This window comes from Podarcis raffonei, chromosome 1, assembly GCF_027172205.1.
Source record: "Podarcis raffonei isolate rPodRaf1 chromosome 1, rPodRaf1.pri, whole genome shotgun sequence".
Classification (NCBI taxonomy): Eukaryota; Metazoa; Chordata; class Lepidosauria; order Squamata; family Lacertidae; genus Podarcis; species Podarcis raffonei.
This window is the reverse complement of record NC_070602.1, coordinates 114,581,340-114,604,501: the sequence shown is the minus strand read 5'-3', so window position 1 is coordinate 114,604,501 and position 23,162 is coordinate 114,581,340. Positions and strand designations below refer to the sequence as shown.

General features: G+C 41.1%; 1 protein-coding gene across 5 annotated transcripts in view; it reads left to right on the top strand.

The window, feature by feature from the left end:
- AGPS (alkylglycerone phosphate synthase) overlaps positions 1-23,162 on the top strand; it is a 52,349-nt gene that overhangs the window by 10,100 nt on the left and 19,087 nt on the right. For 4 of the 5 annotated variants that reach the window (XM_053410052.1, XM_053410043.1, XM_053410066.1 and 1 more), the window contains exons 2-11: positions 6,556-6,645; positions 8,952-9,042; positions 11,149-11,269; positions 11,390-11,464; positions 13,908-13,979; positions 14,294-14,373; positions 15,530-15,610; positions 19,047-19,172; positions 19,477-19,585; positions 21,872-21,999. In XM_053410052.1, coding sequence (XP_053266027.1) covers positions 6,556-6,645; positions 8,952-9,042; positions 11,149-11,269; positions 11,390-11,464; positions 13,908-13,979; positions 14,294-14,373; positions 15,530-15,610; positions 19,047-19,172; positions 19,477-19,585; positions 21,872-21,999 — 973 coding nt within the window. Of the gene's footprint in view, positions 1-6,555; positions 6,646-6,940; positions 7,152-8,951; positions 9,043-11,148; positions 11,270-11,389; positions 11,465-13,907; positions 13,980-14,293; positions 14,374-15,529; positions 15,611-19,046; positions 19,173-19,476; positions 19,586-21,871; positions 22,000-23,162 lie in introns of those variants that run through there. The other variant, XM_053410073.1, reaches the window with a different exon arrangement.

Here is a 23,162-nt window from a genome sequence, read left to right as displayed (position 1 = left end):
AGCCTTTGGCCTGAGCCTCCAGCACTGTTTTTTGCTAAAACTTTGAGAGATAGTGCCTTTTGCATACGTATCTTAAGTACTCCGTGAGAGGTGTGAGCTTTCTTTTTCCAGGTAATCTCTGTTATATTAGGTCTAATTTGAGACGAATGAACTGTCATCTCCTTATCAACACGATGAAGCCTTTCTGTGGTGCAGTGGTTAAGAGCGGTAGACTCGTAATCTGGTGAACCGGGTTCGCTTCCCCGCTCCTCCACATGCAGCTGCTGGGTGACCTTGGGCTAGTCACACTTCTCTGAAATCTGTCAGCCCCACTCACCTCACAGAGTGTTTGTTGTGGGGGAGGAAGGGAAAGGAGACTGTTAGCTGCTTTGAGACTCCTTCGGGTAGTGATAAAGCGGGATATCAAATCCAAACTCCTCTTATTTCTCTTTTCTGATCTTCCATATTTGTTAGAGTTGTAAATGTTTGTTCACGGCCATATATCATGGAGAGTTATAGAAGAATAGCCAATGCTCTTCAAGAGAGTTGTGGATATTGTTTCTGGTTGTATATCCAAAAAGAGTTCAGGGACATCTTTCTGTGTTTCATTTTCAAATTGTGATCGCTCAAAATGTAGGCCATTTCCTCCTCCTCATTTAGTGTCAGTCCTGTATAGCTGCAATTCACAAAAGTGCCTCAATATTTGTTGACATTAACTATTCTTCCGTTAATTTTATCACCAGACAAAGGAATTTCCATAACTTGTTATTCAGCATGCTTATCAAACAAATTTTTCACAATCAAGCAACAGACAGGCTTAATCAGTTTTTCAGCTGCTGTATGTGCTTTGTCTGTTGAGCAATCAATTCAGCCAGTTGGTAATATATAATTTGCATCTTACCTGAGACTTTACTCATTTTTTGAAATATGATCGTTGGCATTTACACTGTTCCAACTGCCTTTCAAAATACTGAAACATTGCATTTTCGCACGTTTGGAGGCCATATTGGAATTGGAAAGCTTCTCACCACAGATTAGACACATAGATTGAGGGACATTTTCATCTTCAGTCCATGTGAATCTGAGACTTGGATAGCTATCCACATATTGTTGACTAACTTTCTTTTTTGGAGGTCTGCTTAGACCTGCTACTGGCATTGAATTAAACTAGTCTTCTCCAGTACTCTGTTTGAATGGTGATTCTGGATCACAACTAGGATTGCTTTCAGTATCACTTGATGCTCATGCTCTCATTTCAAAAAGATATCTATCCATATTCTGCAATTAAAAAAAGTGATTTTGATACTATACAGTACACTGGTGTGTTCAAATGTTTTTTTTTTATTATTCTTTAATCTTCCTCCTGCACATGCCATCCTCTCCTGCTACTCCAGTGGGGCTCACCACACCTTTTGAGAATCACTGTGTTAAGTTGTCTGTTAAGCTATGGTGTAACATCTGTATTTATGATAGTTATCAGATTCAAGTAATTAATGATGTGGGTGGTAGACACACCATGAAATTGTGTGTCTTTTAAAATAAAGGTGGCATCAAATTAGGAATTGTTTTTATAGGTAGATGTGCTTAGATATTTTGATTGTGTGTTAATTTATCAGTGACATGTTTCCCAACCTGGGCTCATTTGGAAGGATGAAGGGATATAAATACGATAAATAAATAAGATAGTTATGAAAATGACTTGGATTAGCAAGGAGGAAGGAAGTTCATTCAGTCTGCTGGTGTGGGTGTTTGGAATGGATGTCATTTAAATTAATTTGTTTTTATGTGCTTTTAAATGTGTTTTTGAGAATTGAGGTGTTAATTATTTTAAGCTACCACCATTGTGGTGTATGCATTGCATGGGCAGATTAGAAATTCTCAGATCACCATATTTTTCGCACCGTAGGACGCACTTTTTCCCTCCTAAAAAGCAAGGGAAAATGTGTGTGCGTCCTATGGAGCGAATGCAGGCTTTCGCTGAAGCCTGGAGAGCGAGAGGGGTTGGTGCGCACCAACCCCTCTCGCTCTCCAGGCTTCAGGAAGCTATCCGCTAGCCGTGGGAGACCCAGCTCTCCCACGGCTAGCAGAGCGCTGCGCTAATCCCGAAGCTTGGGGCGTGCGGAGCTCAGTGCGCCCCAAGCTTCGGGATTAGCGCAGCGCTCCGCTAGCCGCGTCTAGGCTGCGGATAGTAGCCAGCCGCCGGGCGCAAGGGGCGCCCTGAAGCAGAGTGCCCCTCGCGCCAGGCAGACATCCGCAGCATGCTCCCCACGCTGCGGATAGCAGCCTGCCGCCCGGCGGGCGGGGCACCCTGAATCAGAGCGCCCCTCGTGCCGGGCAGACATCTGCAGCGTGGGGAGCCCTGCAGGAGTTCCCCGCAGGGCTCCCCACGCTGCCGATAGCAGCCTGCTGCCTGGCGGGTGGGGCCCGCTGAAGCAGAGCGCCCCGCACGCCAGGCAGACATCAGCCAGCCCCACAAGCTCGGGGGACAGCAGGGAGGCGCAGCGCCACCATCCCGCTGTTCCTCGACCTGGCTCGGTTTCCCTGACCTGCTTTTGGGGGGGAAATAAAGGGAAATTTTTTTCCTTTATTTCCCCCCAAAAAACTAGGTGCGTCCTATGGGACGGAGCGTCCTATGGTGCAAAAAATACGGTAATTAATGGGAGTCAGTATTTCTCTGTCCAGAAGGCAATCCGTGATTGTTTTCGATTTCGCTGGAACTATACTGCACATACTCTATTTGAGGGGTGGAAACTTCTAAAAGCTCTCCTTATTTTATTCTTGTATTTATATATTAAGCTCAAACAATTCCATAGTATACACATCTGTCTGCCAGCGGGATGCACTTTGCTTGAACAATGGGACTTCCCCTTCATCTCCTTCCCCTTGCAGTTCCCTTGTGTGCCTGCCCAGTCAGCTGCAGAGAGTAGAGGGAAGTTCTACATGAAACTCGATTTTACCTATGATTTAGATTTTAAAGATATGAAGGTACTGAAAACTATTAACCTGCTCAAATAATTATCTAAAAATATATGTATCTAAAATTACAGTTGTGGTAGTTAACTAGTATTGTTCTTGAAACATGAGTTTGACCAAACTGCGGGAGGCAGTGGAGGACAGGAGTGCCTGGCGTGCTCTGGTCCACGGGGTCACAAAGAGTCGGACACGACTAAACGACTAGACAACAATCTGTTCCAATTTCCATATTTGTTTTGTATTATTTCCATTGGCTAGATTACTAATTCAACCATGCATATTTTTTTCCCAAACAGACAGCTTCCCACTAACATCACCAGAGTTGAAATCAATTGTCAATGTGTACCTTAAACCTTAGGGGACGCCGGTCACATATTTTAATTTAGGAATGTGAGCTTCAATGGCACGATTAATAGAGTCGGGAAATCTCTGAAAAGGATATGGTAAGAAGATGTCTTTAGATAGGATGGCTTCTTGAAGCAGTATTCATTCATTCAATTATTTTCTTTTAGTATTCCTTTCAGTATTACCTGACATTTCCACTATCTGGGGATCAGTGGATCTGGACTGTTTTCATACACACCAATACCCCATCCTGTAGAATTCTATCAGTTATATTTTATCTGCGCAATCAGAATGAATTTCTGGAATCAAATTGCTTTTTCTGTTTAGCCTCAGCAGAAGTCATCATTAAGGAAAAAAGGTCTGAATACGCCAATATATACATGGACTGTCCCTGAATCAAGTGACTTCTCTAAGTTCTCAAAGCTCTTAACGTAGCTCACAGTTGTCATCTGAACTAGCTAGATTTTTAACTGAGAATCAATCCCAGTCAGTCCATCATTTGAAAAATTAGATTTTAAAGCCGTTGTGCCCAAAAATGGCAACTAGAAATTCTGTTTTGGCGATTGCAACTTTGGTTTAAGGAGCCATTTGGCACCTAGTTTATATATGAGTTTCTAACACTACTCCCTGACTTAATCTGTATGAAGTGGTAGGGTCCAGAAATGAAATCCACATGACAATTGGCATGTAAGAAACACACATTTAATGTGGCTGAAAGACACTTTCTAACCTTTTGCGGATGAATGAAGTTGAACACTAGTTACATGGCTTTTTTGTAATATCTGCTTGCTTTGATATGAAGATCTTACAAAAGGATTGCCTGTCTCATTCAAATAAATGGAAATACTGCCACCTTGTGGGTGGTGCTTTGTGTGCCATAGCTCCCTCTTTATAACATTTCCTGATAACATCTGTTGTTGGATTGTGAACAAATAATCTTCCCAGACCCTTTGATCATTCTTCCCTGAATGTCTCCTCTCTCAAATGGGGGGGGGGGGAATGCATATGTTGTAAGTTTTGTTGCTTTGTAAAGAAATATGAGTAGTGCTCTTTTAAAATTGGCAGCGTAAATCGTAAAGCTGTATGTTTTGGATGGAGGAGTGTTTTAGAATTACTTAACATCCTGTTTTAACATGCTGTTCTCACAGCTTGAATTTTTCTAAGCATGGTTCTGTGGAAACATTTTGGGGGTGATTTTCTTAACACTGTAGAGGAATACATCGAAGCAGCAAGCTGTCACTGTCACACCAGATGTGTAGCGCACTTGAGTTTTTGTTTTATTCTTATCAAAGTTAAACCGCCAGACACAGTTGCAATTCTAGTTTATTTTAGCTAGGTTAGGATTGCCTTTATTGAACATTTGCTCTAGCAAATTCTCACAACGCGTCTTTCTGCACACCTAAAGGGTGGGAAACTCCGGCTCTGGGGGCAAATGGGGCCCCCGGGGCCTTTGTCTGGCCCTTGAGACTTTTCTAGCCATATTTTTCATCAGCCTTGCTTCACACTCTCCTAGAGTGATTTTCCCCTGGCTGGAATGAGTCTGTGCACTTCGATAATGCATCTTGGTTTCCTGGATGGCGGGTGAGAGGGTTGTGTGAATTTGTGCAGAAGCTAGTCTACTGTACATAGGTAAAGTTTATATTTATTGCTCCACCCACGTGTGCCTGCGGTTTTGCCTGCCCAGAAGGATATGTAGTCTTCAAACTGAAAGGTTTCTTATCCCTGGCAAATACCCAGCACTCTGTTACATAGTTAGCCTCGCTTCAGGATGCAGATGTTGCATCTACAAATTTCATTCTAGCTTCACCTGTCCCCTTCTTAAGACTCTTCTAAATTGTGGGAGCAAGTTGCTGACAAACAAAAATCTTCCCTTCATTTACAACAATAGCATGTGGTGCTTCACAGTTTCAGGTGTCACTTGTCAACATACCTACACACCTATGTCGTAACTCTGGGTATTTCGTTAAGTAAAACAGGTTCTGGATAATGTCCTTCTTCAGAATGTCATTAACATAAGAACATAAAGAACATAAAGAACATTAATTAATTCTCAAGAGTGGCATGCAGACCTGTGGGAAACCTTCAAGCGCAAGAGCGCTATCTCTCCCCGTCAGCTTCCAGCAACTGGTGTTCAGAAGCATTGCTGTCAGAAGCATTAATGTAACAAAAATGAGTGTTTATAAGCAGCTAAGGGGCTACGTACAGCTTTGTACATCAGTTATATAATAATGCAGTCAAATTTGCAGATGACACCAAACTGGGAGGGGTGGCTAACACCCCAGAGGACAGGATCACACTTCAAAACGACCTTGACAGATTAGAGAACTGGGCCAAAACAAACAAGATGAATTTTAACAGGGAGAAATGTAAAGTATTGCACTTGGGCAAAAAAAATGAGAGGCACAAATACAAGATGGGTGACACCTGGCTTGAGAGCACTACATGTGAAAAGGATCTAGGAGTCTTGGTTGACCACAAACTTGACATGAGCCAACAGTGTGACGCGGCAGCTAAAAAAGCCAATGCAATTCTGGGCTGCATCAATAGGAGTATAGCATCTAGATCAAGGGAAGTAATAGTGCCACTGTATTCTGCTCTGGTCAGACCTCACCTGGAGTACTGTGTCCAGTTCTGGGCACCACAGTTCAAGAAGGACATTGACAAACTGGAGCGTGTCCAGAGGAGGGCAACCAAAATGGTCAAAGGCCTGGAAACGATGCCTTATGAGGAACGGCTAAGGGAGCTGGGCATGTTTAGCCTGGAGAAGAGGAGGTTAAGGGGTGATATGATAGCCATGTTCAAATATATAAAAGGATGTCACATAGAGGAGGGAGAAAGGTTGTTTTCTGCTGCTCCAGAGAAGCGGACACGGAGCAATGGATCCAAACTACAAGAAAGAAGATTCCACCTAAACATTAGGAAGAACTTCCTGACAGTAAGAGCTGTTCGACAGTGGAATTTGCTGCCAAGGAGTGTGGTGGAGTCTCCTTCTTTGGAGGTCTTTAAGCAGAGGCTTGACAACCATATGTCAGGAGTGCTCTGATGGTGTTTCCTGCTTGGCAGGGGGTTGGACTCGATGGCCCTTGTGGTCTCTTCCAACTCTATGATTCTGTTCTGTTCTGTTCTGTTCTGTTCTGCAAGCTGATGTAATATTTCGTCAGAATGGACAGTATCTTAGAATTATAACGTTGACAAAAATGAGCAAACAACATAGTGAACTAACAAGTCATATTCTTTTTATCCTCCTTTCCCTTTTAGGCAAGAAGTTTTTAAGTGGAACGGATGGGGTTACAATGACTCAAAATTCATCATCAATAAGAAGGGACAAGCAGAATTCACAGGGAAAAGGTAACATCCTTGTAGATACATAATATTTCTAAGGGATGGGGGGCAGGAGGGATTTAAAAGCACGAAATGGATATTAAATACTAGGTGAAGTAATATCATTGGCTTTTGGGTGGGTTGCCCCTGTCAGGTATGTGGTCTGTTGGTTACCTTTATGTGAATAGTTCATCAGTGGCAGACTAAAGCCAAAGCTGTTACCCTGATTGTTGCGTGGATTTGTAGAAAAGGGAGGGGTGATTGGAGTGTCTGGCCACTTCTACTAGTCTATAGTTTTTTGAGGCTTGGCTTTGTCACCCAGACTCAGATACTCGGGACGTTGTCTGACCCCCGACCCAGCATAACTCCAATCCCATAGGTGATCCATTCCCTTATGCACATCTGTTGCTTCATCCTACATGAGCCAAGATGCAAGTTGCTGCTGGACTTCCAGCTCCCATCAACCCCGGCCACCATGGCCAAAAGTCATGGATGATGAGAGCTGTGCTTCAGTCATGTCTGTAGAGCCACAGGTTAATTAACTACAAGTACCAGAGGATTAGTCGGAATCCTACCCTTATGTATACAGATGAGTTAATTATTCTTTGTGAACATTAGAGGGACCCTACTGAATCAAACCAAGAGCTCATCTCATCCAACATCCCATTTCCTATAACAGCTGTATAGATGCTTCCAAAAACCCTGTAAGAAAGGCAAGAAGGCAATAACTTTGCCATCCTGGTTTCCCTACTTGGCAAGGATGATCACTGAACGTGGAGATGCTTTTTTGGCATCAGTTCTCATACCTTTTTTATGAGAGGAGACTTCTCCATGAATTTGTCTAATCATCCTCTATAAAACTACTTAAGCCACTGGCTGTTGCCACATCGTAGGATGGTGACGTTCATCAGCTATTTATGTTGTGTAAAGGTGTGCTTCGTTTTGCTAATCCTGAATTCATTTGTCTAATACTTAAACCATTTAAGCCACTGGCTGTTGCCAGATCATGCGATGGTGACTTTCATGAGCATGTGAAAGGTGTACTGCACATTTTGTGAATCTTGAGGCTGTTGCCCAATTAATTTCATTGGGTAAACCAAAGGTCTAGTATTAGAGACGGCCAAACTTATTTCTATTCACTTGCTTCACAGTTTGCATAACTTTTATCTTTAAAAACTACATCCATGTCTTTTTTTCTGAACTAAAAAGCCACAAATGCTGCAGCTCTTCCATATAGGAAAGATGCTCTAACCCTTCTTCGTCTTGGCTTCTCTTCCCCAGCTGTAGTCTCCTAGTCATCTTTTCTTCAAAAGAACCTCATGCCGTATTCAAAATTTAGCCACACCACTTTTCTTAAAGTACTGCAGCGCTTGGATTCTTCTTTTCTGGAAATACAGTATTTGTAATTCCTCCTGTAGTAAACTTGATGTCAGTTAATATGATGACTTCTAGTTTTTGAAGGAATAAATTCTCTTCAGCTACTGTTTAATTTTTCAATCTAATTGAGGTGTCTTTCCCTGCAGATTAATCCCTGAAAACTTGAAGGAAATAGGCTTCAACTTCTGATCCTTGTATTTGTCCGGTATTTGTCAGCTCTGCACTAATTCTCTTCAGATGCTGTCTTTGGGGCATCCTGAACTGTACACAATATTCTAAAAGTGAGCATGCCATGAATGAATGCAATTGTGGCTTTTTATTTCAGTCCCATTCAGCCATTTTGTTGTTTATTTACCCAGACCAGAGAAATATGTGAGAACTCCTTAATATGCTTCAGACTTTGCACTGTTAACTACCTTCTCAGGCAACAAGTAGTTTATGTCGCAAATCACCAGATAATTTATGAATAAGTTAAATAGCACTGTTCCTAATACCAAACTTTCTGTTACTACCAAAAACAGCAACCCTACTCTCTGCTCAAGATTTTAATTAACTGCTATCTGTAATAGGGTTCTTGTCACCTACTACTATGTTTTCTTCATCTTTGATGGGCTTTCAGAAAGCATTTGGACAATTCAGAAGTATATAACTGTACAAAATTGGGTGTTTATTTGACTCGGGATTATGAAAGGTTGTTGAGCGATACTTTCCTTTGCAGAAGCTGTTCTGGCACTTCACCCACAAGACTGATTCTTCTTTCTGCTTAAGAATGGCTCATATTAAAACTCTTTGCAACTTAGCTGGATAGGTGAGACTGACACATCTATAATTTCCTGGATCCTCAGTCCCATCCTTCCAGAAATTACATACTCTTTGTGTATATTTGAACAAATAAAATACTAGATTTGTACTAGCTTCAGGCTAGAAAGAACTGACTAAAATACTTTCGAATTCAGGTATCGGCTAGGTGGTACGGTGTTGCCTTTTTTAGTAGACTGGATGGAGAAATATATGAGCGGAAGTCTGGAGCATAAAAGTACTTCTAGAGTAAGTATATAAATGAACATCTAATTTGGTGTAACTCAGTGCGACTTCTAAGATTCCTTTGCATGCAGTTGGAATAAGGTTTAACCTCTGATCCATCGCCATTGTCCTTTTTGTACTATCTGATATCCGAGAACTTGGGCAGAGGCCTTTCCCAAGCTTGCTACCAGTGTCCTGTGGTTCCTTACTATATGGTTCAGTGTGAATCTGTGTCTAAAAATGAAGTACCTTATTTAATCTGATTTGATTAGGTTTCTTTCCTCTGTAACCTTTCTTAGTAACATTACATTGCTTCCTTTTTGACACAGGTTGAAAATCCTTTTCTTTCAACAGACTTTTAGTGTTTTGCGTCTGTATTTTATATTTTTATTTTTTAAATCTATTTTTTATAATGTTACGATTTACTAGTTCTCAGTTGCTCTGTGGATAAAAAAGCTGGGATAAATATCGAATAGCTAACATACTATGTTTCTGCAAGGTTTCTTGGTCACTAATTGTTTAGACATTTGATCAGTACCTTTACACCTGCCCTCCAGATACTTGGCCAATTAAGTGATCAAATATAGATGGGCAGGTACACTTTTAAGTTAATAAAATTCCAGCACAGGTACCTGCTAATTCCAGATGCCCTAGTTAGCTGTGAAGCATTGAAATTGTTCCCTGTACCACTGGTCTCCATCGTTTTTAGCAAGTGTGCCACAAGTCAAGTCCAAAATGAATGTGCCAAGGTCCTTTTACTTTGGGACAGTTTGACTCAGCTAGCATGGGGGGAGGCAGAGAAGTCCCCTCCATGCCATAGCTGGGATATAAGCACCACCTACTCTTGTCCACAAGTGCCGCAAACCCCGCATGCAACAGGTTAGCAATTTGATTACCAAAGCTGAGGACGTATTTATTTTTAGCTAGTAACATTGGCACAAATTTAAATGTATATTAAATCTCCTACAAGAGATTGGATTGTAAAGCATGCTTTTAAATCCAGGGGAAAGTGTGTCCTGGTTGTCAGCTGGAAGTTTGGGAAGCAAGCTGGCATGATACAACTTGGTTGCTGTTGAGGTATAATCCTGCCCCACTGCTTTGCCTGCATTCTTACGCTAAACTGCATTTCCAAGTATTTCAGTAGAACTTGTCTAGAACAATTGCTTTGCAGTGCAATTGTTAAAGCGTTTGGGGCAGACCTTAATGGAGAAGTAGATGTCTTTTCCAAGAAAGATAATGTTATGAAGTATAGCCTGAGCTCAGGATCTCCTAAAAATGACTTGCATTTCTACTAGAGTGAAATGGAAGTGGGTTGGATAAATACAATTAAAACTTTCAGTTCTTAGAGCCTTTACCTTCCATTCATTAAGTGTAATCCACTTCAGACCAATATTTTAGGTCAGTGATACTTGATGGCTAGAGTAGAAGCACCATGCAGTAGAATATCCCTTTTTCAGTAGAAATCTGTCTGATGCTTGTGCCTCTCAGCTGGCTGTAGCTCAGGCAGGCAGAAATGAAGCAGGGAGAAAGAAAGTGAGAGAGACATGGTACCCTCCTTTTCCTTTAACACCATTGATTCGTGCAACCCAGATGTTGACACAGGTAGCAGAAAATAAAAGTCCTTTGAAATATAACAGTGATGTTGAATGAGCTGAGCATTGACCACAAGAAAGGTAAAGGGTTTTACCCAATTTCAACACCAGTAAATGGGTTTGAGTCATACTTTACCTTTGGCTTCTGGGAAGAACTGTCAATGGTTTTGTCCTTCCTGCACCTTCCCTAGGACTATTTAAAACCTTTGTGACCCGAGGAAAGGCTGAAACAAGGAAGGCCAGGCCAGGAAGCTATTGCCATCAGTTTCCAGTCAGCTTAAGAAGACTGCATTCTCTAGCACTTTTTGGTGTTAGTATTTCAAAATTGTGTATCGCCCTGGCTGCCTTGTTAGAAAGGTGCTATATATTTGCAATAATACAGAGAAATAAATAGTTTGAAAGGGGACAACAAAAAAATGAATTGGTTTCCCAAGAGCTTGGCATTTCTCTTCTTGTAGAAGTACCTTGCCTCTCTGCGGGAGTTTCTTCTTCTGAATAGGTGCACTGAGCATAGCTGTGTTTTTCTTTTACATTGAAGGCATCCTTGAATCTTAGTGATGTGCCTCCTTCTATTGCAAATGAAGAATTTATCAAAGACCTCCAAGCTGCTAAAATATCATATACCCAAGAAGCAGAAGCTAGGATATTCAGAGCTCATGGTAAGAACACACACACACACACACACACACACACACACACACACACACTGCATTTTAACTGTATGTTTATTTTTTAACTTGACATCTTTGTAAACATCGCCCCCCCCTTTTGTACTTTAGGTCATTGCTTACATGAACTATATAAGCTCAGGGAAGGAATGTTTCAACGAGTTCCTGATGTAGTTGTATGGCCAGGTAAGCTCTTTAGAATGTTTTTCTCATTCTTCAAAGGCTTCCCCCCCCCCTGAAGTCCAATATAGCAAAATACAAATTTGGGGGCGGGGGATGAACTTGATATTGGAAAGCACTTGCAGATGTTGGCAGAGCACAGAATCTCATCCAGTACTTGGTCCAGGAATGTTGTTTGGAAGTCTGCCAAGAATGCTGCTTATGCAGCCTGGTGAAAAAGCCTTTGCAAAACACAGGCTCTGCTTTACTTGTTTGGTCACTTTCCTCCAAAGTGAAAGAAAACAGTGTCAAAATTTGAAAGGTAGATGCAACATGGGCACAGGATCAAAACATACAAACACATGAAAGACTTGGAAGCTTTTTTCAGTGTGTGCAAACCTTTAATTTTCTGAAGATGAAATAAAGTTCTGATATGGTAAGCTTTCAACCAGATTTTCACGGGCAACGGATTCTTGCTAAAGAAAGAAACCTGAGCCATGCTAGCAATTTCAAGACCACGTAATTTGCTGTTCAGAATGCATTACATGGGTTCTTGTTTACAGTTTCTGTGATTTACTGGCCTTTACCCAGCTGGCTCCTTCCAGCTGTGCAACTTAGATGCTGGGAAAACTTGGCTCAGTATCCTTTATTTTTATTTCTAGTTGTTAATACCAGAACACTTGCTGGGGTGCTTTCTGAGCATTTTCCAGAGAAACCAAAGCTTCTTCATTTATGCTCCATTGAAACCAACATAGCAAGTTAGTCGAAACCAACTGGAGACTTTCATGACCCACTTTAGATGGATTCAGGCCGCTGCTCTAAATCAAGATATGGACACCTTTCCTATTGACTGTTCTTGCTAGTTCATTTTCAACTTTTTTCCAACTAGCAGAAATCTATAGGGAGGAATGTAGCGCTATGTAAGCTTTTCAGATTTCCAGGCAAAATAATCCCCTCTCTCCTTGCCCCCTCCTTCTGGGGGTTCTCATGACCTCTCCAGAGTCAGTGGAGTCCTTGTGCAAGCTTCTGTTCCTGGGATGAGTCATTGGTTGAATCTAGCCCATACTTTGTTGTCTGTAGGATATACAGTATTTTTCAGTGTATTGAATTTTTTGATTCAAAAATCACGTCAAAAAACTGGGGTCGTCCAATACACGGATAGTGACATGGCTGGGGGGGGGGGAGAAGCTGTGCGCCGCCAGCCAGCTTGTTAGCGGGAGCGCAACTTCCCCCAATGCTGCTGTGTGCAGGAAATGATCTAGGGAGTGTTTCCTGCCGGAAGCTGCGTGGGGGGAGAGGCTCAACAACTTTGAGCCATCTCCCCTCATTTTCCTAAAATTGAGTCCCCCAAAATGGGGGGGGTCTTATACATGGGGGCGTCATAGACGAAAAAGTACAGTACTTATTTGCACCTCCATCTCATAACACTTGGTGCATCCATAACTACTTCAAGCACTAGAGTTTTTACCAGCTGGTGCACCAACAATGTCCCTTCCTCCAGAAGCTGAATCTGGCCAGGGCTGCTTTTCAGTAACCTCCAGACCTACCTACTATAAAGCACTTAACACCAGGCTGGCCTTGAAAAGCTTTTGGAAGCTTCAGCTAGTGCAGACTCCTAGCTGATGGACTAACCAGATGGACTAACACCCACCAACAATCAGAGCGTATTACAGAGAGGGACCAGACCAGTTGCCTATTGATTTTTGGGCTTGAATGCTGGTTCTTGCTGCTTGAATGCCCTGTTTGGGACTGGAAAATCTTATAGAATGCCTTTCCTTTGTGCACTCTGTTCAGTGTCTAAGATCCTGCCTTGCAATCCCACACCAAAGTTCATTCAGTTTTTGCTAGAAGCAGGCGTTTTTCAGTTGTGGCATCAACCTTACAGAATGACCTTTCCAGAAGAACCCATTATGCACCATCATCTTGGACCTTCAGGTGCCAAGTTGAAGCCTGACTTTGTAGAAAGGCTTTTGGCTGGCTGTTGGTTTAACTTTCCTCCTGTGTTACTTCTATTTTCACGGCCTTGCTTTTTTGAGCATCTGCTAAATCTGTAATTTGCTATTACTTGAATTGTAATTTTGTTGTAAGGTTCTTTTTGATAATTTTAGCTTTTTGTGTTTTGTTTTGATTTTAAAAAAGGAAAAGTGTAAGGAACTTGGGTTCAATGTTTAAGAGGAACATGTGAAAAATTCAGAAACAAATAGATCTGGGCTCAATCCATTTTTGCCAGCCAGTATTGCATATAGTTCTTCCCTGAGCCCCAATATTGGTGGTGCAGAGACTCCTTTTCATCTCAAAGTGAAAGTGTCCAAAACATTGAGATTTCACTTCCTTAACTCCAGTATAGTTGTGGCCTCTGACATCAGTGTAACAGCAAGCCACTGTGAAATACTTTAATACATTTAAATTTTAACAGAAATCACTGTCTTACTATATGTTGTTAATTTTCTATTTATACTTCTGTTTATAGACTGCCATGATGATGTGGTTAAAATTGTGGAAATAGCCTGCAAGCATAACGCTTGTATTATACCGTATGGTGGTAAGTTATATAGCAATTTTATGCCTTAAGGAGAATAATTGTCTTGTTTTCAGTGGCCAGAATCCAAAGTGCTGCTTCAGACATAGCTAATGGCTTTTGTATGCCCAGTGGGATTTATTTTTATTTTTATTTTTATTTTGAAGAGCAGACTCCCTTGCTATGTTGCCTTTTGCTTGAGGAAGCCTCATCCCAAGTTCAAATGTAGCACTGTTTATTTCTTTAAAAATGATTTGAGCCCCATAGTTAAGTATCAGAGAACTAACACGAAGGCACGTGAACGAAAAATAACGGAAATGCGTTTCTTGTATCTGCAGGAGGAACAAATGTTTCTAATGCTCTTCAGTGTCCTGCTGAGGAGAAAAGAACGATTGTTTCATTGGACACCTCACAAATGGTATGTGGAAAAAGCATTTTCAGGCAAAACTGTGTAGAATGTCAGATTGTAAAAAGTATTTCAAATACCAAAAACATAACTTAAGCTGACTTCCCTTACATGGTAACAAAGACTGTGGGGAAGGTGGCAATGGACATCTTTATAAGGCCTTGACTATTTTTGGTTCCTATCCAAAAAATTAAGTATTTTGTAGGCTCAGCATGTTTGGTAGCAGAGTGAAGATTTTGAGCCTGGCTTTCTCAAGTCCCAAGCCCAGCACTCTTAACCATTATGTTACATTGGCTGTCTGTTGGGAGCATAAAGACTGCCACTGGGTTAGATAGCTAATTGATTTCATAAAGCATGAACTAGGGCTTTCAGCTTTCGAATAACTTAACAGGTAAGTTTGGAGGGGATGGGAAGAAACACTGTGGTCCTTCTGTATACAATGCAAGGTCAATCTTTATTTCAGTGAATATGTGCAGCATAAAGATGTCATTACTGAACATCAGTTTGTCCAGAATCCTTTGTCTTAAAAGTTCTGTATAAAATCCCCTTCTGGTTTGCGCATAGGGTGGGGCACTGCATGGCATGGTGTTTGCCATACTTGCCCAGTCCCAGTTCATAGTGCAACACTCAAGTAACTAGGGCAAGGTGCCCCAGGAGAAAACAGGATAAAGTTCAGCCATTAATATCCGAAGTAGGCACAAGCACATCTTGTTCCTTTTTAAAAAATCTAGCCTCTAGCAGGATTGAGTAAGAAAAAAAAATCACCTGTTAATCTTTTTTTATCCTTTACTACTCTGAGTACTTCATCTGCAAAAAATTTGCTAAGACCGTATTGATTGCATTGGTAAATTGATGCATAGTTCTTATATGAATCTATGGGCCTCAGTTCCCTGCGGATATTTTTGCTTTAGGCTATTGGGCCTACATCATTACAATTTTAGTTCCTGTGTGAAACAGTAATAGTTCAGACAGGCAAAAAATATGTATGTTTACACCTTCCCATTTCCAGCCGCTGAAGGCACAATCCTATACATGTCTGCTTGGAAGTAAGCCCTATTGTGTTTAATGGGGCTTACTTTCAGGTAAGTGTGTGGAATTGGCTAAACGCTGTTGATTTTGTCAACTATCAAATCATTTCACAAGTCTTACTTTGGTTTCTTTGTAATAGAACAGGATTCACTGGATAGATGAGAAAAATTTAACCGCTCATGTTGAAGCTGGCATTGTTGGACAAGACTTGGAAAGACAGGTATCTTACTCCTTTGAGAATTACTTTCGGTTTTTACATTTGCCAAATGTACTTTGTATATTTTCCAAGTTATTGAGTCAGCTCTGTCTTAATCATTATACGAGTTCGTGTCCTGCGGACATGACTGCGCCAGGGTAGATGTTGCTGAGATAGTAGTGTGAACATGCTGGGAAAATGAGCTTGGGAGAGCACGTCTTTGTTTGAGACTTGGTCCTGCCGCGTGATGCCTCAAATCTTCTTGATGTGGCGCATGTGGAAGGCATTGAGGCATCGCTCCTGACAGGTGTAAGTTTCCCTTGGCTCACTGCCAGAAAGCAGCATGCCCAACACACAAGCCTGGTGGGACTTCATCTTGGGATTGGTTGTTAGCAACACATTCTCCCAGATGCTTTTGGAGAGGCGAGCCACTGCTGTAGCTGCCTTGCCAGTACACCTATCCAGCTTGGTGTTGATGGAGAAGTTGCTGGTTATGGGGGAGCCCAGGTAAACAAAACTGCCTACTACCTCAAGCATGTGGTCACCAATGGAGGGCAGGCAACATCCTGACCCAGGATGTTGGCCGTCAGGGTGGTGTTAAGGTTGAACTCCATGCAGGCTGGGACAAAATGGTTGGTGAGACTCCGTAGAGTTTCCTGAGAGTGTGTTGTCAATGCTGTTACAAAAAAAACCTCATAGATAAGGACCCGCCACACTTTCGTTTTGGTGTGGAGGCATGCCAGGTTGAATAGACCCCTGTCGCTCCATGAATGGATCTACATACTGTCTTCAGTTGAGCTGAAGGCATATGAGAGCTATGGGGAGAAGAACACGTCAAAGAGAGTTGGGGCAAGAATGCAGCCCTGTTTCACATCACTCTTAAAGGGAAGGTGTCAAAGGATTGCTGTAGATCAGGGTTTCCCAAACTTGGTTCTCCAGCGGTTTTTGGACTACAACTCCCATCATCCCCAGCTAGCAGGACCAGTGGTCAGGGATGATGAGAATTGTAGTCCAAAAACACATTTGGGGAGCACTGCTGTGGAACTTGTCTAAAAGCATTCTCCAGTCCTACATACTTTAAAATATGTTTGAATCGTTAACTACTTGCAATACTTAGTAATAGACTTTCTGTAGACGAGTGGTCCTCCTTTAAAAGGGTTCTGTAGCTTTTTCCAAAGAAATGATTTTTGTTGCAAACTACAAACACAGCACTTTCTGATGAGATGGCCTTTCATACTTTTTATTTTTATATCCTCTTACTGTTTGATGTAGTATTTTAACCTTTCCAGAGCTATAGCTTTTTTAAAAAAAGGTTAGAATTAAAATGCACGGAGCATATTCTCTTAATTTAAATGACATTTTTCCAGGCTAGTAACTTCGGATGTTTCACTGACTGTTCCATTCTTGAAATGCCACAGACTCTTGTCCCACTAGAATAAGGCATAATAGCTTCTTTTGCTGCAGCAGCTTCTTTAAAACCAAAGCAATTCCTGCCATTTCTCTTGGGGGGGGGGGCTTCTTCTGGATCACAAAGATTGTTATTCAGTGTATATTTTTATATAATCAGAACATATTCACAGCACTTTGGTCAACATATGAAGCATGTTCAAGAGTATATACTCAAGTATTGTGAGTGGGTCATGTGGTCCTGTAGGTGTTCCTCTGCAGAAATATGTGATCTTGTTCAAAAGAATTTGCATAGCAAGGGAATTTGAAATTTGACGGTGTTAGTCCACAGAAGCTCCGGCAGTGCCTATGCTTGCAATCTGTCCAGAGGATGCTAGGGGTTTGGAGTGGTTTTTATTTTATTTTTTAAAGCTTACGTTTCATATTTCTAATAATAAATTCATATACCCTGCTAGTGATTTAAACATAACCCTCATATAATGTGGCTGTTTGGGGGGGATCCTTCTTTCTTGGTGTTTTATAAGAGGGTAGTATATAGTATACATTTATAAGTAAAACCGTCTTTTTGCTAGCACACAGTCTTGTGACTTACATTTTAAGAGCTCAAGACTTGCTGTATTATCAGATCTTTAAGATAGGGAATGCCAATCCCTGCATCATTGAAATGTCATGGTGACCATACTGTAGCATGTAATAAAGCAGAAGAAACTGGCAGATATATATATTGCGTTTAAGCAATTCCAGACGCAGAGCAGCAACACTGCATGTGTGGACTTGCCCTTCCTCTCCTCACTCCTGCACCCTGAAAATCTGCTCCATACTGTCCCCACAATACTCCAAAGCACATTTTGGGGGTACAGTGTATTTAATTTAATTTAACCAATGGTGTGTTCTTGTGGATGGACACAGTTGAGTTTTACCCTTATTATTATATTACCAAGAGAAGTTGTACCAGAAAACACTTGGGAGCTATTCCATCCCATAGGGCATTCTTGAATAATCCATCTCTCACATGTTTTCAGCACATAATGTGGTTTCAAATGCAAGCCCATGTGACCAGTTCCTGTGCCAGTTGACATAAAAGACTGCTCTGCTGAGCAGTTTCATTGGGAGAGCTTTGGTGGGGTCAATGTATAAAGGCGTTTCATTCCATTTTTGAGGCAGTGCAGATGGCAAAGCCCAACTAATAAAGAAAAATGAAACCAGTGACAAATGTGTAGAAATTCCTCATCTGCATAGCAAATATACTGTAGTATTGCACATAGAAATCCCAGCCAGATGGTTGTATATTAAGTTGCCTCTTCTTGAACGGATGGAATATAATTGGTTGCTCAGGATTTCTACAGACCCAGCTGCATATTACCAGAACCATAACTAAGTGCTTGCTGTATTGTCTTTTAAGTGAAATCTTTTGAGCTGTAGTCTTCAAGCTAAAATTGTGTCATGTCGAATGTTCTTAATAAGGGATCAGATTTAGGTTTTTTGAACTGTGGGGATAAATAAGGCAAGCTAACAGCTACGTTTAATACATGCTACTGAGACCTGGGTCCAGTTAATACAATAATCTTTGGCTATTTTTCACCCTCTTCTGATTGTGTATTCATGGGCACAGTACAACATCAGCTTGAGGTATGTGGCTTTGCAACTGTTTTTGCAATAAGGGTGGTGTGAAAAGTACTGCCATGATAAAATCGTAGAGTTGGAAGGGACTTGGAACAGTAATCTAGTCCAGCCTCCCCCCACCCCCCGCAAACGATGCAGCAATCACAACTAATGCTAACGAATTGTCTCATGGGTGAATTGTCTGTGTACTTCTGCGTGATTGTATACCAGAGGGTGATTATGTGGATAAAACTTGGTAGCAAAAAGTACAATTCTGTTTGGAGTAACCATGTTAATGAAAGCAGATTTTATTTTATTGGTGCAAGACAGCGGGCTTTCCTGCCCGTCTCTGGAAAGACACGCATCTACAAAACCAAATTCTGGAGTTGAAGTTTCATTTCCTTAGAAAGCTGTCCGTTACACGAATGCTGTCTTCTTTTCATGTGTTTAGCTGGGTGAAAGCGGTTACTGTATGGGCCACGAACCAGATTCAATGGAATTCAGTACACTTGGAGGCTGGGTGGCAACGCGAGCATCAGGCATGAAGAAAAACATTTACGGAAACATTGAAGACCTGGTAATAATTACCCCCCCCCCAAGCAAATGATCTCATTACTGTTTATCGGTGTTTGATACTTGTTCTAATCTTTTTGTCAGTTAGTGGAAACTTAGGTTGTTCTGAAATTCCAAAGATAGTTGTTGTTTTTTTTAAAAAAACCCAGTCTAGTCTTAGAGAGGCAAAGTTGAATATTAAATATTTTGATCGATAGTGGTATATTTTGGTTTAGGCTAATGATAGTTTTGAGGCTTTGGTATGCTCACATGCTTTTGTATGTTTCAATTTGTATGTAATTTTTAGGCGAATATCTTTTATTATACAGGTGGTTCATATAAAAATGGTAACCCCAAGAGGTGTGATACAGAAAAGCTGTCAAGGACCGCGTATGTCAACAGGACCTGACATCCATCATTTCATTTTAGGATCTGAAGGTATGCATCAAAATAGAATTGCAGGTTTTGTGTGCAGTTGTTTTGAGCCACAACTCCTCTCATCCCTGACCATTGGCCATGCAGGCTGCAGCTAATGGAAGGAGTCCAAAACAACTGGAAGACATTGGATTTGAAAGGGCTTATTCCTTTTGCCATAAAGAATAAGATTTCCACAGTTGATGCCGTTAGATACAGTGCAATTTTAACACAGTATATATAGCTGTAGACCTATTTTGGTATGATGTACTAATTTGTACTGCTAAGGAAGAGGCTGTTGCCTTTTCTTGGAGCAGTGCCAGATTAGTAATGCCTCCTGCTTAACGCTAACTCTCCTGCATCTTAGACTGCATTTCTAAACATACTATTGAGTAAGCCCCACTAAGCACAGTGGAACTTTGAGTAAGCATATCTAGGGTGCTTTTTGCTTTAGCCACTCCACTTAAAAGTAATTATAGCTTGGATTTTCTGATCATAGAAACTCTGTGTTCTATGTAAGGTGAAAAAACTAAAACAAATGGACCATCACGACATTTTGTAACAAGGTAGCCCTGTGTATGCAATAGGTAAAAGGTGAAACACCCCTGGATGGTTAATTCCAGTCAAATTCGACCGTGGTGTCCGGCGGTCATCTCTGCTTTCAGGCCAATGGAGCTGGCATTTGCCCACAGACAACTTTTCTGGGTCATGTGGCCAGCAGGACTCCACCGCTTCTGGCACAACAGGACTCCGTGACTAAAGCCAGAGCGCATGGAAACACCATTTACCTTCCCGCCACATTGGTACCTATTTATCTCTTTGTGCTAGTTTGCTTTTGAACTGCTAGGTTGGCAGGAGCTGGGACAGAGCAACGGGGGCTCATCCCATCGCAGGGATTCGAACTGCCAACCTTCCGATCAGCAAACCCAAGAGGCACAGTGGCTTAGACCACAGCGCCATCACGTCCCTGTTATTCAATAGGGCATTACAGTACAGAGTACCTAGTTTCCTAGAGGTGCTTCATTTGCAGTGGACATCCAGCTAAATGCTGGATTACAAGAGTACAGAGATGAAAATTCTCTGTCGGGATTAAGTAGGGACAGTATAACTCTGGTGCGCTGTGTTTGCTGAAGCGTTAAACTAATTTATTAAAACCGTTTTAGAGTTCTCATTTGGAATAAGGGAAAAGTGATGGACACGTGACAGATAATGTGAAATTGCCCTTTTTTTAGTCTACATTGTCATTTTACAAAATCTGTGCAAGCCTATCCCGTCTGTGCAAGCGTATCAGCTTGCTGGACAGAACAATTCCCTCTCCCCCCCCCCCTTCATGCTGGGTGCTCCTGACCTCCCCGGAAGCCACTGCCCTGGGCTTCAATTGATGCTGACACACAATGATGCGCAATACATTTCTATGAAGAAATTCTGAGGCACTCTGTGTTGTAGTTCATTGACCCATTTTATTTACTACATGCAGTAGCTCGGGCATTGTGCCAAACCATGGATTGAGTTAGTTATAGACTAGAACCCAGACTATTTTGACTACCAAACATACAAGGCAGCCATAGTTATAGAGCTGCTGGTTTGCTAGCAGTTTCTTTCTGTTCAGCACACTTCCACTGGTTGGCTGGGCACACACTTCCTTGTTTCCCAGTACTTTTTTTCTGTTCTGTTTAAATGATTGGCAAGTGCTGTCAAAATATGAGAAAGCCTCTTTTGATGTTCTTCTTGATACTAAACAGTGCAAAACAATTTCTTTCTATATTGGTCTTTTTGGAAGAAAAGCACCTAGCACACTAGTTATAACTTGCCCCTGGTGCTTATATCCAGTGCTTTTTTTTCTTCTAAAAAAATGTTTAGGGGTACTCTCATTTTCCTACTCATATTGAAATACTGCCCCTCAATGAGGCCAAACATATTCACAAAATGTTTAGGGGTATGCGTCCCCCCAGAAAAAAGCACTGCTTATATCATAGTTTTAACTACACTACGTTGAAAGAGCAAAGCTTTCTTCACATTATGATGGAACTTTAAAATTACATCAATATTTAATCTTACGAATTGCAATATTTCTACAATTAGAAACCTAATCCTCACAATTTGATAAATACTGCATTAACGAACATTACTGCGCTAACTGAACACTGCCATTTGGAGGTTCTGGAATAGGAAATGTTTGTGAAAGAATTGGGCATGGTTTTCAAAATAAACAAAGATGGGATTCTTAATTTTGCCTACTAAATCACAAAATGATTTTTGTAAATCTTTCAACAACAATAGCAAAATGATCATTTCCCTCTTTTTATAAAGGAACCCTTGGAGTGGTAACAGAAGTTACAATAAAAATTCGACCAATCCCTGAATACCAAAAGTATGGGTCTATAGTATTTCCAAACTTTGAGAAAGGGGTGGCCTGTTTAAGAGAAGTAGCAAAGCAGGTAAAGTAACCTTATCTTCAAGTTGTGTTTTATTGCACTTTTTATTTATTTATATAAAAAAGAGTAGTATCAAAATGCTTTCACTAGATGGCATGCTAATGCTCTGCTCTGCTATCTTTTTCTTGAGGCTGGGCAATATGCTTAAAGGGGAAATCTCCCACTAAGCTTCTGGGAGATTGCTAAATCAAATGTTAAGATTTTATATTTCTCTTGTTTGCTTTCCTGGGTTTAGTATCCCCCCCCCCCCCGCGCGCTGTAATTAGGCAGCAGCTATTGCTTCAAACTTGAAAACGTTTACAAATTAGCATAAAAGGGCTTGGGAAACTGTATTGCTAGCATACTGAGTTCAGGGTGAGATCTGGGCCAGTTAAAGTATTCAGTGTCCTTATTTAACAAATGACTCATTGTAAAAATGTTGCCCTTTACATCCTTCTCCCTCTTCTTTATTATATTCCCCAGTCAGTCCAATAAATAATTCCCTTATTCTGTACCTTTTCCTTAGGTCAGTCTTTGTTTGTTTCCCCCCACCCCCTTTGTTAGAATACCTAGTTTCTTGGGTATACACAAAATGTGTGTGCATCTGTCTGCACACAATGATCTTTTGCACTGCATATAAGTTCTGTTCCGTCTTTCTCAGTTAATGGTTGTATCCAGCTAAGTTCTACTCAGAGTGTAGTCGTTTCCATTAATTTCAGTGGGTATCCTCTTAGTATGACTAACATTGTCAACAACCCAACATATATATATATAAAACCATTTGTTTACCATTTCTTCTATTTTATTATTGACATGGGGAACACACTCTTTTTAACAATGACAGGGCATTATTAGTAGGTCCTAGAAGGTGCGCCAACTCTCCCCCCACTAAACTTGAATATTTCCCCCATTGTTCCAAGTAGTTTCTAAAACCTTACATAGCATTGATCCATAGAGAGCTGGTTCTATATCTTAAATGTATGTCTTTGAGGCTGGACAGACTACAAACAGGGGTATGCTATCAAAGGCCAGATGTTGACCTAATGTAATACAATGCAAATTTTGCAAACCACATTAATCTTAATCAGTCTGGGCCTCTGTGTTAAGATTACTGAATGTGTTTTTTTACAGCATGATGTAACTCCTTTATAGAGGTTCAGTGTTTGACTATATTTCATCCCATGCCA